Below are 16,178 nucleotides of genomic sequence, written 5' to 3' on the forward strand. Positions count from 1 at the left end.
ATAAAAGATAGAGATAAGTGCGGAAAAGCATATGAATAAGTTTTCAATGTTATTGTTTTCATGACAGATTCTGACACAAGATTTGCTATAAATTCTGTTATTTGAAGTCCAATAATCTCTCATGTTTGTTAAAGAGTTTTTTTTATTATTGTCAGGTTGTTTTGTAAGCCTTTAATATGTACTCTCAATTAATTAAAAGTATTGATCTTTCCATACTCAACTCTGCAAATCAGTGTTACCTATGAGCCAAGATTTCTAACACGTCATAGGATGAATGGTGCCTTAATGAAGCCAGTCTTAGCAGACAAAAGGGGTAGACTTGTGAACCCAGAATTCATCATAAATTATGTTTACGCCATGACATACCAAAATTTATCAGCTTGATATACAGAAATGTGTTACCAATAGTTACCTGACAGTAAACAAATGATACATATCACACTGCAAACCAGATTGATGCCAGTCTAGGCAAAAGGACCTTAGTTTGCCATTTTCAGATGATGCAAAAGTAGCTGGAACAAGATTACCATATTAAACAATTGCATGGAGTTTAAGACTTTGCGGCTGGTCTTACAAGTCCCAATCCTGAACCACTACCCAAATGCTTGAACTCTGTTGCCATGAGATGATCCCCATGGCCAGCAAAGCCTGTTCCACCTTTTCCCAAGTTCACCAAATTGCGCTCTTTAAATCCCTTAGTGCAAACCAGACAAACCTTATCAACAGCCATAAATTTGTCAGAGCACTTCTTGCAGAAGACATGACCACAGGAACTAAGTGCCACTAGTGATAGTGTGTTGGTGAGAGTAACCTTGCAGCTAGGACAAATGTAGGTCTTATCAAGAGAACTGGATGATTTTCTTTCACTGGTGTCTTCTGTAAAGTAAACAGGGAACAGGCTCTTCAGCTTGAGCTTTTCCTTGCCTTCTGGGCAGACAGTACTTGTGGAAGGAGCGTCTACTTTAACAGGAGCGTCTGGTGTAGCTGAGGGTAGCCAAAATGCTTTCATTGTCCGGAGAGCTTCCTCTTCATATGAAGTGACCTTCACACTGTTTGCCCCATGGAACCCAGGCTTGTCTTGGCTGTGGTTTCTATCACTGTACTGTGGAACTGCACCATGATTTTGCTGATCAAATGCATCAAGCTCCCTTGCTTTCTGCAACATTAACTTCTCTTTCTCCTCATCCTTTTCCTGCTTCTTCTGTAATTCATGGGCAGCTAACTTCCTGACAAGTAAGAGAAAAACACACTTCTCATCGCAGCATTGGCACTGTAAAGAATAAAAGAAGATCACACAATACATGGAAACAGCTAAAAATTGTACAAAACAGTTAGATCCTTCAGGTAAAAGGGCTGAGCTAGCACAGGCTCTCTTATCTTTAATTGATGTTCCAATCTGCTCTCTAAAGTTCATATCAAAATCGAAAGGGGAGGGCAAATTGCACTTAAAGCCAGTTCTAGTTCGGGTATAAAATAAAATTGTCACAGGACCTTTTCCATATAAATCTTTACCATAAATGCAAAGATTAATATCTTCTTAATTTTTTTCCCAGATAAGACTCCTATGCTTCTGACAAATACAGAGTCACCATGAAAATTGTAGAAGCTGGCTGGTGACCTAAGATGACCGATTAGACTGTTAAAATGACCAACTTTCTTTCACCATGAATTCCAACCCACTCAATTGCCCAAGATCATTTCCAAAATTCCAAGAAAAAGATCCAAACTTCCAAGATTCCAAGAAACAGTGTATATCAGATAAAGCAATAAGGTAAAAAAACTACAACAGCATACATTCAGAACAGATAACTGCTTAAATAAGGGGAAAACTTGAATCATGAGTTCTCTTCGCAGTTTAACAAAAACCTTCTCCCCACACCATGTTGCAAAATAATCTATAAAGGCAGGAATACTTCCTCACGACATTTTAGCTCACACAACCATAAAGTTACTACCCAAATCAATCAGAGCATTCATGTATCATCATTCGTCACAAAATTCAAAGTGCCTAAGCTTCTCAACACACAAAAACATGGTCTCCCGCAAGAAAAGTTCCCAATTTAATCTCCAATTCAGATTGTAACCTTTCAATCGAAACTTAAACAATCATCTCTCACTTCTCATATCAATTTCAGTTCAAAACTCAACAAGCCTTGCCAGTATAATCATAAAACCTTGCTTATCCTTCTGAAGGAAAGCCTTGCTCTCCAAAATGAGTTACATTAAACTCAAAATTTACTTAATCGAGGTCCTATTTCACAATGAATCCAATCAATTCACCAACAAAACAAATCCCCCGCTAAACCAAGTCCAAAAAATAAACATTTAAAACAATAACCAAAATTCGAAAAACAATCTTCCTCTATTGTCAACAAGCAAAAATAAATAAATAAATAAAACAAAAATCCAAATCACATAAACAACAAAGCAGAAAAATTCTTAAGAAAATAGAAGGAACCCAAGTTGCTGTTACCTTTGAATGTCTTTCTTTTGGGCTAAGAGGCATTCTAATATGCATTCTTTACAAAAGACATGACCTTTCTGACAAGACATTGGATCAATAAATGGTTTCAAGCAGAGACAGCAAGCATCGAATGGCTTAATCGAATCCTTTCCAAGTCTCTCCTTTTGTGTCCCATAACCTAGCTTTCTCTTCTCATCGTACGTGAAAAAAGCTAAATCGTTGTTGTTTTTTGAGTGTCTTTGAGGCATTTTTCACGTAAACCCTAAATATTATTTTGGGTTTGATCGAGGGATTTGAGAGAGGTGAAGCAGACGAAACCCTAGGAATTAAGAATTTGGGGATTTAAAAGTTGATTTCGGGTTTTTAAGTCTGACCGACACGCTGGTGAGAGAAAAAAAAAATTTGCCGCAGCACCTCATCTCTCTATGAACTATAAAATTAGAGGAATTCAAAAATATTTTTGATTAATAAGATATATTTTTGAGCAAAATAATTTTTTTAACCATCAATACCGGTAAAATTAAACATTTATTAGAAATAGTAATAAATCAATATCTAAATATTCTTGATTTAGTTTAGCCAGATAAAAAAAAATTAGAAGGTTTTTGTAAAATTAATTTTTAAAAAATTAAAATTGAAATTAAAAAATAAATTTTATCTTCATCCATAAACCATAAAACTAAAAAATAGTCTATATTTTAACTACAATATAAAATTATAAAAACAATTCATAAGATAAAAGTACACACATTATAGTAAAATAGCTATCTACTTCAATAGCTCTCTACTAAAACAACTATATACTACAACAGTTCAAAATTAATTAAATTAAAACAATAGCAGCTTAAAATTAAGATAGGAACAATTCGAATTAAAGTTTAAAAAATAATTGTAATAAGTCAAAAATCAGATATTAAAATTATAGATAGTAATAGATCAAAATTAAAAGAGTAAAAGGTTAAAATTGAAAATACAAGTTCAAAATTAAGACAGTAACAATTTAAATTTAAGACATTAACAGTTTGTAAATCGTATTATTGTCACTAAGTTCAAAATTAAAAAGTAATAGTTCAAAATTGATATAGTAACTTATCAAAATTAAAAATATAAGTTCAAAATTAAAAAGGTAATAGTTGAAACAAAATACAGTAATAATTGAACTAATGAGATATCTGATAAACATTGAATTTAAATAATACATTATCTAAATAAATTTATATTATTTATCTAAACGTTAAACAAAATATAATTATTTTTCTAAATAAAAAACAAATTCATCAATTAATAGAATTAGAATTGCAGCAACATAAACATCTCAATAGAAAAAAAACAGCAGCAACTTACTACTTGTCTAAGAAAAAATTCATTGAAATGCCCCTAGGACATCTCTTAAGAGGATGGCTGCATGTCTTTTTATCATGCATTTTTTATTGGTTATCTCAAGCTCCACATTACGAATACAAACGATACTTCTTTTTACAGTAAAAACAGTAGAAAAACTTGAAACTTCATCTATTTCAAAATAATATAATGTTAACCCAAATGAACTAAAATTAGAAAAGAAATTACTATGTCATGACTTGACTTAGATTGACATACAAAATATTTTTAATTTTAATTAGGTCACCACATAATAGTTTTTTTTAATTTCAGTTCATTTGAGTTCAGATTATATTATTTTGAAATGAATGAAGTTTTTTCAAGTTTTTCTACTGTTTTTACAGCAAAAAATCATTTGTAGGTGTAGAGCTTGAGATAACCAATAAAAAATGCACAATAAAAAGACATTCAGTAGTCCTCCCTAAGAGATATTCGATGAACATCTCAATGAATTCATTCTCAGACCAGTAATAAGTTCCTGCTATTTTTTTTCTATTGAGATGTTATTTATGTTACTGCAATTTTACAATTCTACTTCTATTAATTGATGAATTTATTTTTTATTCAAAAAAATATATATTTTGTTTAATATTCAAATAAATAATATAAATTTATTTGAATAATATATTATTTAAAATCAATGTTTATCAATTAATACCTCATTAGTATAACTATTAATGTATTGTTTTAACTGTTACTTTTTTAATTTTGAACTTATACTCTTATTTTTTATAAGTTACAGTATCAATTTTTTAATTTTGAACTTACTGCAAATAATATAACTTTTAAAATGTTACTGTCTTAAATTTGAACTGTTACTATTTTAATTTTGAACTTGTACTCTCAATTTTAATCTATTATTATCTTAATTTTGATTTGTTATTGTTTATAATTTTGATATCTACCTTTTGACTTATTACAATTATTTTTTAAACTTATACTCTTTCAATTTTAGTTGTTACTATCTTAACTTTGAACTGTTACTGTCATAACTCAATTAATCTTAAGTTGTTACAGTAAAGAGATGCTTTAATATAATGTGTGTACTTTTTTTATCTTATAAAATATTTTTATAATTTTATATTTATAGTTAAAATTTTTAGTTTCATGTTTTTATCAATTTTGATTTATTACTCTCTTAATTTTGATATGTTATTGTTTATAATTTTAATATCTGACTTTTGACCTATTACAATTATTTTTTAAACTTATACTCTTTCAATTTTAGATGTTATTGTCTTAACTCAATTAATTTTAAACTATTATAGAAGAGAAAATTATTTTTATAATTTTATGTTTATAATTAAAATTTAAATTAGTTTTTAGTTTTATAGTTCATGAATAAAAATGAAATTTATTTTTTAATATTTATTTTAATTTTTTAAAATTAATTTAAAAAAATCTCCTACAAAATCTTTCATTCGACTGACGAAATCAAGGATTAATAATAGATTTAGATATTGATTTATTGGCATACCTAGTACTAGATTTAGTTTTGATAATACTAATACTTAAAAGAACTACTTTAATCAAAAATATATTTGAAGGACTATATACTTTTATTAAAAGTTAAAATAACTTTTGTAAGTATTAGTATTAGCAAAACTAAATCTATACTAGGAACCTATATAACTCCTCCAATTTTATAGTTCATCTTGAGACAACGTGGCGCCTTTTAGAAGCATTTCTGAAAAAAACTCATTTGTAGACTGCAACTTTATAACATTTCACATACAACAAAAATAAAATCCCAATGAAGGACAACTTCTTATTGACCTATTTTGATTGATCCTGATCCTTAAAAAAATAATAATAATAACCTGGATTGTAATCCTACTCGACTTACTAAAAATCAACTCTTGTGGATTCCTGTTTTTTATTGCCTTTTCTAGATATTAGCTGTGGAGGAGGCTAAGAATTCCTACTAAGTAGACAAAAGACAGCCAGTCCTATACTTGGTGAAAGGTAAATTTTTATCCTATTATCATAAAATAGGATGTGCTGCCTAAGAACTTGGCCAAGTTTGCTAATGAAACAGAAACTGAACTATCCCGTTAAGAACTTGTGGTTATGGCACCAAAAAAAAACACTTAAGTCGCTGAACCAAGCAGAACCTGATTATGGCAAGAATACTGAGCTTATACCCCGTAAGCCTTTGTCTAATCAATGAGACAACCCTATTTTTAACTAATCATATAAAGCCACATTGAGCTCATCCACGACAAATACATAGACATCAGCTAATTTCAGACTATCAAATTCAAACAGAAGGCTTCATTTTGGCAGTTCCAACATTGAAAAGATTTGAAAATGGAAGAAGCACACCTGGGCCACTGGCATCGACTAGCTTCTTTGCAGGGAATAATATCACCACCTCGTCTTTAGAACCTACAACAAAATTTGCACCTTGTGTAAAATCATAACCCGCCCAAGTGTCTACAATGCTTACAGAAACTCCTCAGAAGTATTAGTTTGATTTCGCAAAGATAATAAATGAGATAAATTCAAAAGGGAAAGAAAAGGGTATAAAATTCTTTATTAATTACAATACACCGAGAAATAATTACCTTCCACCATGAACCTTGGCCAAGGTTCAGGGTTTTGTCTCATTGCCAAATAACTATCCATATACAAGCTCAAGAGAATCATATCTTTAGGCATATGTATTTAAAGATGGTAGTCAGATTGCTGAAATCCCAAGAGAACTGTTGTGAAACAGAACAAATCCATTGTTGAGGAGAACATAATTGTTATACAAAACGAGGAAAAAATAAGACAAAGAATAAGGAGGTCTATCAATTCCATTGTTGAGGAGAGAAATTAAAGAGTACTGAGCTGGCGAGGACATAAACAGAATTGTATAGAACAAGAGGAGAGTGAAGCAAATGAGTTCCATCAACCCACTGGGTGAATTATTATTGTTTGATCTGAAATTTCTACTGTGAGGTACGGACTCCAGATATATATATATATGAAGGATGCTTTTTCAAGAGCCAAGGGGGTTGGAGTCAAGGAACTGAATTTTCTAATGGAAACCGGGTTAGTAGAGTAGTTCCTTGCATTTAAGTTTTGATGACATCAAAAAACTGATGTGATACATTTTTTATTTGATATATGGGTAAATTAATTAACTATAAAGCTAAAAAGTCTGGGATTTTTAACAATCACAATGAAAATCCCACTGTGCACTTCTGTTTTCTTAGGATATAGAGAACTGTCTCCAGAAAAAAATCCTGCAGGGTGTCAGGTAACATGGTCTTTATATGCACGGCACCGAAAAATTGATGTGACATATTTTTTAGTAGATATAAAGCTAAAAAATATGGGATTTTCACTATCATATTTCATAGTGAAAATCCCACTTTGCCCTTCTGTTTTTTTAAGATGCAGAGAAAGGTAAGATGGTTTGTCTCATGAAAAATCCAACACTTCAAGTGACCTCAAATTTATACGCATGGCACCGGAAAACTGATGTGACATATTTTTTTAGTCGATATATGGTTAAAATACTAGAATCATAAAAGACCTGTATTGGCGCAAAAAAATCAATTTTGCCCACAAAAAATGATTTGATCGTCAAGTTATGAATTTGATCCTGTTAATGTATCTTTATAAAAAATATTATAGTTATATTATTGTATTGTAACCCACTATTACTATTATATATTATCCTTCACATATAAATTTTACATATATATGTAGAAAATATTGGCTATCCAATCATTTAAGCCTCTCAATTATTTTTACATTATCTTATGTGGTTAGACTTCAATTTCTTTGAAATCTAGCAGGTAATGTATAGTTGCTTGTATCTCCATCGAGACTAGGTATAAAATCTTAGCTGATGGCACTCCTAAAATTATCTGATTTTAGGATTTATTACGAGATCTGTAAATTTTTTTAACTCTACTCCTACCCTTTGATGTGATAATCTAGGCATTGTTTACTTATCTACAAATCCTATATTTCATGCTCGCATTAAACATGTTGAGATTGACTATCATTTTGTACGAGACAAGGTTGCGAAGAAAGAGATGTAGATTTGTTTTAACCCCTCTCATTATCAACTTACAAATGTTTTTACTAAACTGCTTCCTACTGCTTTATTTAATGCATTTCAGTTCAAGTTTCAGGTTGATCATCCACCTTCAATTTGAGGAGACATATTAATCTATCTATATAGAAAATATTGAAGTCAAACTCTTATATTGTAACCTCACCATCATTATTGTATATTGTCCTATATATATATATATAGAAAAGGTTGGCTAATCAACAGGTTAAGTCTTCTAATTATTTTCAACTGATTCCAATAAATTACTTTTTTTTTACCAAATTCAACATGGTAAATGGAAAGTTGGTTTTGACTAGAAAATGGTGATTCTACCAAAAAAAAAATACAATCTTGGCTAATTTTAATAAAAAAAAGTCAGTTTTAATAAAAAGTAACATGTTCGATATTGACAATTTTAGATTGACTTGAAAATTATAGTTTTAGCCTATTTAGACAATAAAGTTGATATTGGTCTTGAACTCATTTTCAATATTTTTTTAAACTAAAATTAAAGTGTATGGAGAAATCATTGTCATCCACACACATTGCACTATGAATTACAATAGTGATCCACAATGCTTTGCTCTTTTTTTTATTGTTGATTTTTTGTTATGATTTTTAATTTATTTTTGTCAATTTATTTTTATGTAGTTGAAAATTTAGCTTTATAATTTATTTCCTTTTATTTTGTCTTTCTCTAGGATTGACTTGGTTTACGGGTTTGTTAGAGTAACCTGAGTTGTCCCGATTTATGAGTTTGATGGAGTTTCAGATAAAAGTCATGTTATTAAACTTTATAAAGTCTATAAACTTATTCACATGTTTGGCTGTTTGACTTGGTTCACGAGTCTGGCAAGTTTAATTTATTATTATTATTATTTTCAATTCTATTGTTAGATTTTGGGTTAATATGAAATTTAGCTTTGTAATTGAGTTTGTTTCACTTTTTATGAGATTATTGTTATCTAAAAAATCATCTTGGTATTATGTTGATTTACGATTTTGCAATCATCTAATTTTATTATCAGATAGTTAAATAAAATATATTATAATCTTAATAGAGTCTATAACCAGATTTGGCATGCTAACCTTTGTTACTCGATTCAAGAGTTTGATAAGTTTACTCACTAACAAAATATGCTTTTTTTTTATCTTTTAATTGTGATCGTCTAATTTTAGTATCACATAGTTAAATAAAACATATTATAATTCTAGTGGAGTCTATAACCTGGTTCATAAGTTTGGTGTACAAGTCTTAGTTACTCAATTCACAGATTTAACAAGTTTACTCATCAACTATATATGCTTTTTTATTTTATTTTTTAATTCAATTGTTTTTAATTTATTATTTTTTGATTTCGTTCTTCAATATTGTATTGGTTGAGAAATATAATGCATGATGTATTTTTGTTTGCTTTCAATTGGATTATCATTGTCTCAAATAAATATCTATTTTTAGGTTGATTCTCAATTTTGGTTAGCATAAATTTTTATTATATAATTAAATAAAAATAGTTTGTAGAAAATATTATTAAACACAATAGAGTTCATGACTCAAGTCGCAAGTGGATCATGGTCAATCCAATTTTTCATTGTCTTGATATTTTTAAAAAAATTGTAATCTTGAATTTTTTTTTAAGTTAAGTCTTGTTTTTATCAGTTATCAATGTTGTATTTGAACCCATGAAATCGATCGATTTAAGTTGGGATAGATCTCATGCAGTTTAATTGGAAACTCAAGTTAAACTAAGAACTAAGTCGGGAGGTTTTAAAATTAACCTAATTGTTTAGCATTTATTTTTATTTTATAATTAAATAAAAATAGTTTGTAGAAAATAGTATTGAACACAATAAAGTCTATGACTCGGGTTGTAAGTGGACCGGGGTCAATCTAATTTTTAATTGTCTTGATATTTTTTAAAAAATTATCATCTTGAAGTTTTTTTTTAATATTGAAACATATTTTTACCGATCATCAATATTACATTTGGACTCATGAAATTGATAAATTTAAGTTAGGATAAATCTCACATAATTTAATTAAAACTCAAACCAAGCAAAAAACTAAATTGGAAGGTTTCAAAATTAACATGTTTGGCCAGATTTAATAATACTATCAACAAATTTGCTATGCTTTTAATATATATATTTTTAAATAATCTTACCTGCTATGGAGCCCAAGCTAATAAAGTAATACTTTGTTTGCACTAGAATGGAAAAATAATTTTCTCATCTACATTGTTGTAGTGGAAGGAAATTGACCTTTTCTGTTTGAAAAGCCAAGAAAGATCATAGAATAAACAATTGGCAGAGACTTCAATAATGAAGGGTTTTCTTGGCCAGAATTGATGCATATTTTGCAGTGTCTAGGAATTATAGAGCTATGTGACGTCAAAGAGTCAAGTATATTTACCTCTGATATTATGGGAACTAAAGTTGTTGCACAAACAAAATCATAGATAATAATGAGTCCAGTCAAAGTTATCCATTAAGGTTTTTTTTTTTTAAAAAAAAATTATCCATAATTTGAGTCCCAGAAGTTGGAACTTTAGTGAAAGATTTCAAGAATTAGTTAAAAACCCAAATTTAAAATTTTTATCTTACAGGACATAAATGATAACAATCAACTAGTTCAAAATAACTTAAAAAAAAAAATATTATCCATGTGTTTGTAACTCATGGTTAAAAACTGCAGTGGACTTTTGGTTGATAATAGATTATTCCTTAACCTTTCTTTCTTTCTTTTTTTGGTTGCTAGATTTATTGGTGCCTGCCCCGATTCATTAATACTTCTTCATTGTGTCAACCCATACCTTATTGCTAGTCAATAACTGCTTGATTCAGCAACATGAAGGTGAGGATTTAGAGACATGATGGTGTACTAAGAGAAAAAATATAAAGCACTTCGTCTGAGTTATATATATAAACAATGAATTTGAGGGATTTTTCAAACTGTGAGCAAGAATCAACTTGATTCAGCATTTATTGTTTCAACCGATGGCTAAGGAATAATATCAAAATATGACTAGTTTAAAATCTTTCATAGAATGTTGATGTTTCCCATGCTTATAGCTTCAGTTCACACTAAATGCACTAAGTATAATGCTCTACTTGTCAATGCTGTGAACTTCTGTTTCTGCCAATTTGGACATTTCATTTTGTTGTGAACTAAGAAAGAAGAAGACAACCCTGTATTCCATGTCTCTTTTAATTTAGTCCGTTTCGAATAAATCCAACGGTTTCTTCATCTGTCATTTCCATTGAATTAGAGGTTTACCATGGTGTATGATTCACGCAACTCAAATTGGGGGCCATTTTGTTATTTCAAAGATTGGTGTAGTGTAAAGGCAAATTTCATTTGTTCCCCTTGCTTTTGCTCTGCCTCTTTCATTGCCGGAGTGTTATCCTAATTTCAAGTCTCTTTTCCCTTGTGGTATCCTGGACTTCATTCTTTGCTCCATTTAAATTCATTAAGAGTCAGCTTAGGGAGCATTCAATGTTTCAAGTCTTACTCGCTTAATAATCCAACCTTAAGTTTCTTGTTGAAATACCATGCAACTTTTTGAACTTTAAGCTCATTTATAAAATTCTTGGAATTCAAATTCACTAGTCTGACTTTTAGTTTTAATCTACATGCATTTGCTCTTGTATGGTGATAAATACGACTAGTGTTTGAGACCTGTTGAATATCTGATCTGTTTATTTTTTATTTGTCATGCTGATAAACTCACGCTGCTGTCCTGAAATGAAAACTAAATGCTTGTGGCATTTATCCCTATCTATGGATTCATTTTTTGGGTTGATTGAGAGCTGCTAGCTAGAAGAATAATGATTTTGAACTTATGTCTTGTCATATTAGCGAAGCTATGGGCATGTTTGAGCTTGTGTCCAGAATAACCAGTTGGGGTGACATACGAAACTTGATCAAGTATTGGATGAAAAATTAAAATATTTGCTACTTCCATGAATTAAGATGGTCTGTCTTCCATTCTTAGCATAGATTGAAAAGTTAGTAGCATGAATCAAGGCTCGATATTGTGTTTCTTATTGAAATTCAAATTTGGTTGCAAGACCTGCGATAGGGATGCAGCTCCAATGTTTTGCTTAGGAGGTGGGTTTGGGGGGTGGTGGGTGTGTTTGGGATGCTTATGAAACCCCGTGGTTTTCCATTAAGTTATGGGGAAGCATTGATGGTAATTGTAGGTCTGAATTACAAGGTAGCTAAAGAGAAAAGGTACCTTCGGCATACCTGGACCTGAATGGGCATATTCTATAGGTGCTGTTCATTACAGCTTGGTGATGGAAGGATCTAATGCTATTACCGTCACCAATAACAATTTTCTTTTTGTTGTTGATACAATATCAGGGATGGTCGATGTAGTTAGCATGCCTAGAAAAAACTAGCCTGTCTAAGAGAATTGGCACATTTAATATTTCATTTTGTGGGTTGTTAAGTTAAAAATAGAAATATTTGCTCATTTCGAAGCATATTTTACTTTCTAGACTGCATAGAGAATTGGTCTCTCGGGAATTATTGTCATTTCATATGTATTTCTGCCTTACAACCCAATATTGTGATGTGCTTGCAATGACAAAATGTGTCTCTATGATCATATTTATGATTGTGAGCATAGTTTTTTCCCCCTTTAGTTTCTTTAGCTTGTTTCTTTTAGGTCTAAAACATCATCTTTCACAGACCATGTAAATGAATAGCAAACAGGAGATACCAATGATTGCAGAGGAGGATTAGTTGTGGTGACCCAAAGGGACCCTAGATATCCTACTGCTGGTAAATATTGAGAGAGATTCTATGTGCATGACTGGAAGGGAACTGCTTTTCCTTTAGTTAACATGGTGGTGATATTATCACCCAGCCTATTACCCCTGCCGGGTTTCATTACGTAAGTGACAATTTAATAAAACAACTTAATTACAAACATCCAAATGGCTTTTCATTACATGTGTTTATCATCATTACATATGATATCAGTAAAATGCAGTGTTGAACTCATTTAAACTAAACTAAGTTACCATCAGTTTTCATTTCACGATAACATTAGATTCATTTCTCAGATGTCTAGCTGTGAATCACTGGCCTTTAACTTATGGAATGTTTCTGAACTAAGTAGAATCATGGCTACGATCTAGATCAGTCTTAGTATTCTCCATCGCAAACTTGTTGGAATTTTGTGTAACAGGGGTTATGTTGTGTTCCAATAATGATATGTGCATTTGCCTCAGTGACTATTCTTTGATGAAAATTTCATGATTTAATTGATTCCCATGTTGGAGTCAATTTGGATTCACTTTTGTGGGAGAATTCTGATACAGGTACATGAATCGATCATGGACCCCTTCTTGGAAGTTAAGATTGCAATTGCATGAATTTAATAAAATCGAAATACTTAATACTTCCTGCTTTCTCCCCCTTCCTCTGTTCAAGCATACATGCACACATATATAATTGACAAACATATATGTACGTGGTGTATGCATAAGAAAGTTGCTTTTGCTATTCCTACTTTCGTTAAAGCTAAATTTAAACCACCTTTTCTTTGTCTTGCAAGATATGGAGACGGCTTCTTGAAGGGATAGATGAGATGCTGATGTATCAGAACATGTGTCCTGATGATTGCGTGACCATGTCTTTGAAAAATGTTTGGTAGTACTGTTCTTTATGTTCTCCAGCTTTTCACTACCTTTCAAAATGTGGAGTTTATTTGTGTGTGTAGTTTGGATGATGACACTTCCTTTTGAGCTCTTAATATAATTAGTTCTTTTTTGACTCGGGCTGGTGGAAGTGCTGCAAAAAACCTCTTTTACTAGTGTTCATATTGCATATCATCAATGCTGGTGTCAGGATGTGTACAATCAGTAATCGTTCCTTTGGTTTTCAGTATTTGCTATTGTTTTCAGCACATGTGAACTGCTTAATATTGGATTGCTGCATGATTAGGAGTGAAATGGTAGCCAAATGCTGCTTCACCGTCGACCATAACTGGTCTACCGTTTTTCTCTTCATTCAAACTTCAGAGACTCACTACCTTTGGTGGTCATAATTCTCAAGTCATACCATTTCAGAAAAGAGAGATTGGCATGCTTTTATTTTGAAGAAAAACCATATCAGGGTTTGCTTTTCTTGGTATTTAGAATGTGTTTAGTGAGAAGGATCATCTGTCAAAAGCGGTGACCTAGCTGTTAGTCAAAGAATTCGCTCTCTCCATATCCTTACCATTTCAGTGGGAATCATCAAACTATTCTTGCAAATTTGAAAGGGAGTTTCAATATCTCAAAGGCACAGACCATACCTTACACATGCTACATTATTAAAATGCTGTAAGTTCTGCATAGCAGCAGTAAATATGGCTAAAAGAATAAAAAAAATAAAAATGAAACTACTTAGTTTTGGATAAAAAAATTCACCTGAATGACTATAAATTATATATTGTAGCTTCATAAAACAATTTAAATTTTTAAATTGAAATAATTATTTGATATTATATTTTTATTAACAAGAGATTATTTTAATCTCATATTCTATCAAATAGCCAGTAATAAGTTTTTATATATATAAGTTTCAAATCTAAATAATTTTTATTTAAGATGTGTATTAAAAATTAATTCAAATTATATTTTAAGATTTTATCTAATAATTTAAATTTTTATATTTAGATGATTTTTTTGATAGAATCTCATCTTAGATTTGATTAAATCATATATGTCTATATTGACAAGTTATTCATATTAACCCTTCAACGCAATGTAGCTAAATGTAATTTTATTAAAAATAAAGAAAAGAAAATTTTCTCCTCAATGTCAGGGTGCTATCTGGGGTGGCATGGTTCATAGTTTTTATATTGAAAATCAATGCTTCCAAGAAGATAAAGTAAACGTTATTGTCAAACTTGCTAAAAACTGAGCTCATATCATTTTCCAGAAAATCATTTCGTCTGGGACTGGATGACAGGACAGACAACTGTTTCGATGAGGATAAACTACGTGGGACCTCAAAAATTGATAATTGAACTACTTCCATTTCTAGGAATTCATTCCAACTTTTAAGCCATCTCTAGGAATTGGAATATGACAAATCACAAAATATATTGCAATCTTAAATCTTAGTTTGCATAATTGTCTGTGTATACCAATAGTGAAGATTTGTAATTCTATTTGTATCATACAACTAGTTATTTTGGTCACATTTTATTAGTATTTTAAGATAGATATGGTAATGACAAAAACATATATGATTAAAAGAACAAATATAAAGATAAAATAAATTTGTTTTTTAGACAATTTTAAAGTGATTTTTTTTTTGTTTTTCAAAACAAGGATAAATGTATATCTTTTTTATTCTCATTATCTTTATTTATTCTGTCTGAAATAATAATTAAATACTACCTTATTGTTCAAAAGTTAAAATACACTCACACTATTTTTAAGATTGATAAAGACCCATCTTATTATATTTTTTTCTTGTAAAAGGTTCACATTTTATAACTCAATTTCATTAGTTTCAAAAGTTAAAAGTGTTAGTGCATATATCACAATCACATTGATTCGTCTTTGAATCTTTATATGTCCAATTCTTTCAACACCAGAAGAAATTTTCATATTTTTTTGTATATAATTTTTTATACAATTTCTTATTTTATGATCTTCTTGCAGACCCTCAAAAAAATTTTTGGTTATGCAAACCAAAAAGAATAATGATCTTGGGTTGTACCAAGTCTATTTTCATTAAGTGATTTATTAAATAATCAAAAATAGAGAATTTTGAATACTATTCAAAATTCAAAAGAATTACACGGAGGAGTCATTGAATAGTTGGGAAAAGAACTCGCTAAGCCAGAATCACTAACTAATACTAATTTAATACTAACTAATCATAATCTAATACTAATAAAATAGAAAAGAATAGAAAAGAAAAGAACTGTATTTTATGTATACTTTCCTTAATTCCGTTGTTACCGTGTGCCTTGCGCAATCAATCAGATCATATAGATATCCTTTCAACATAACATAAGTCATTGAAAGGATCTTGGAGACCTACCAAAGCATGAAAGACAAGATCTTTCAGAAAATGGATTCCTATTTGAAGAGTGCATAACCGCATTGGGAAGGGAACAAAAATTAGTTACATATGACATTGATTTTATTCATATAAATATATTTAATTTATTAATAAAAACCTATTTGTCTTTAATACTCATCAAATATTCAATTAATAAATCTAATATTTTATTAATGAATATAAAGTAAAAATAAAGTCATTGGAAT

At 30.2% G+C, this 16,178-nt stretch overlaps 1 protein-coding gene across 1 annotated transcript; it reads right to left on the reverse strand.

Annotated features, from left to right (window-relative positions):
* Window positions 1–333: 333 nt before the first annotated feature.
* On the reverse strand, window positions 334–2,881 carry LOC105110792 (nitric oxide synthase-interacting protein-like). The gene is made up of 2 exons (XM_011005954.1): window positions 2,474–2,881; window positions 334–1,226 (listed from the first exon to the last, which is right to left on the reverse strand). The coding sequence occupies exons 1-2, from the start codon at window positions 2,710–2,712 to the stop codon at window positions 551–553; spliced, it is 915 nt and encodes a 304-aa protein (XP_011004256.1). The 5' UTR covers window positions 2,713–2,881; the 3' UTR covers window positions 334–550.
* Window positions 2,882–16,178: the final 13,297 nt, after the last annotated feature.

The sequence above is a fragment of the Populus euphratica genome, unplaced genomic scaffold (assembly GCF_000495115.2).
Source record: "Populus euphratica unplaced genomic scaffold, PopEup_1.0 scaffold379.1, whole genome shotgun sequence".
Classification (NCBI taxonomy): domain Eukaryota; kingdom Viridiplantae; phylum Streptophyta; class Magnoliopsida; order Malpighiales; family Salicaceae; genus Populus; species Populus euphratica.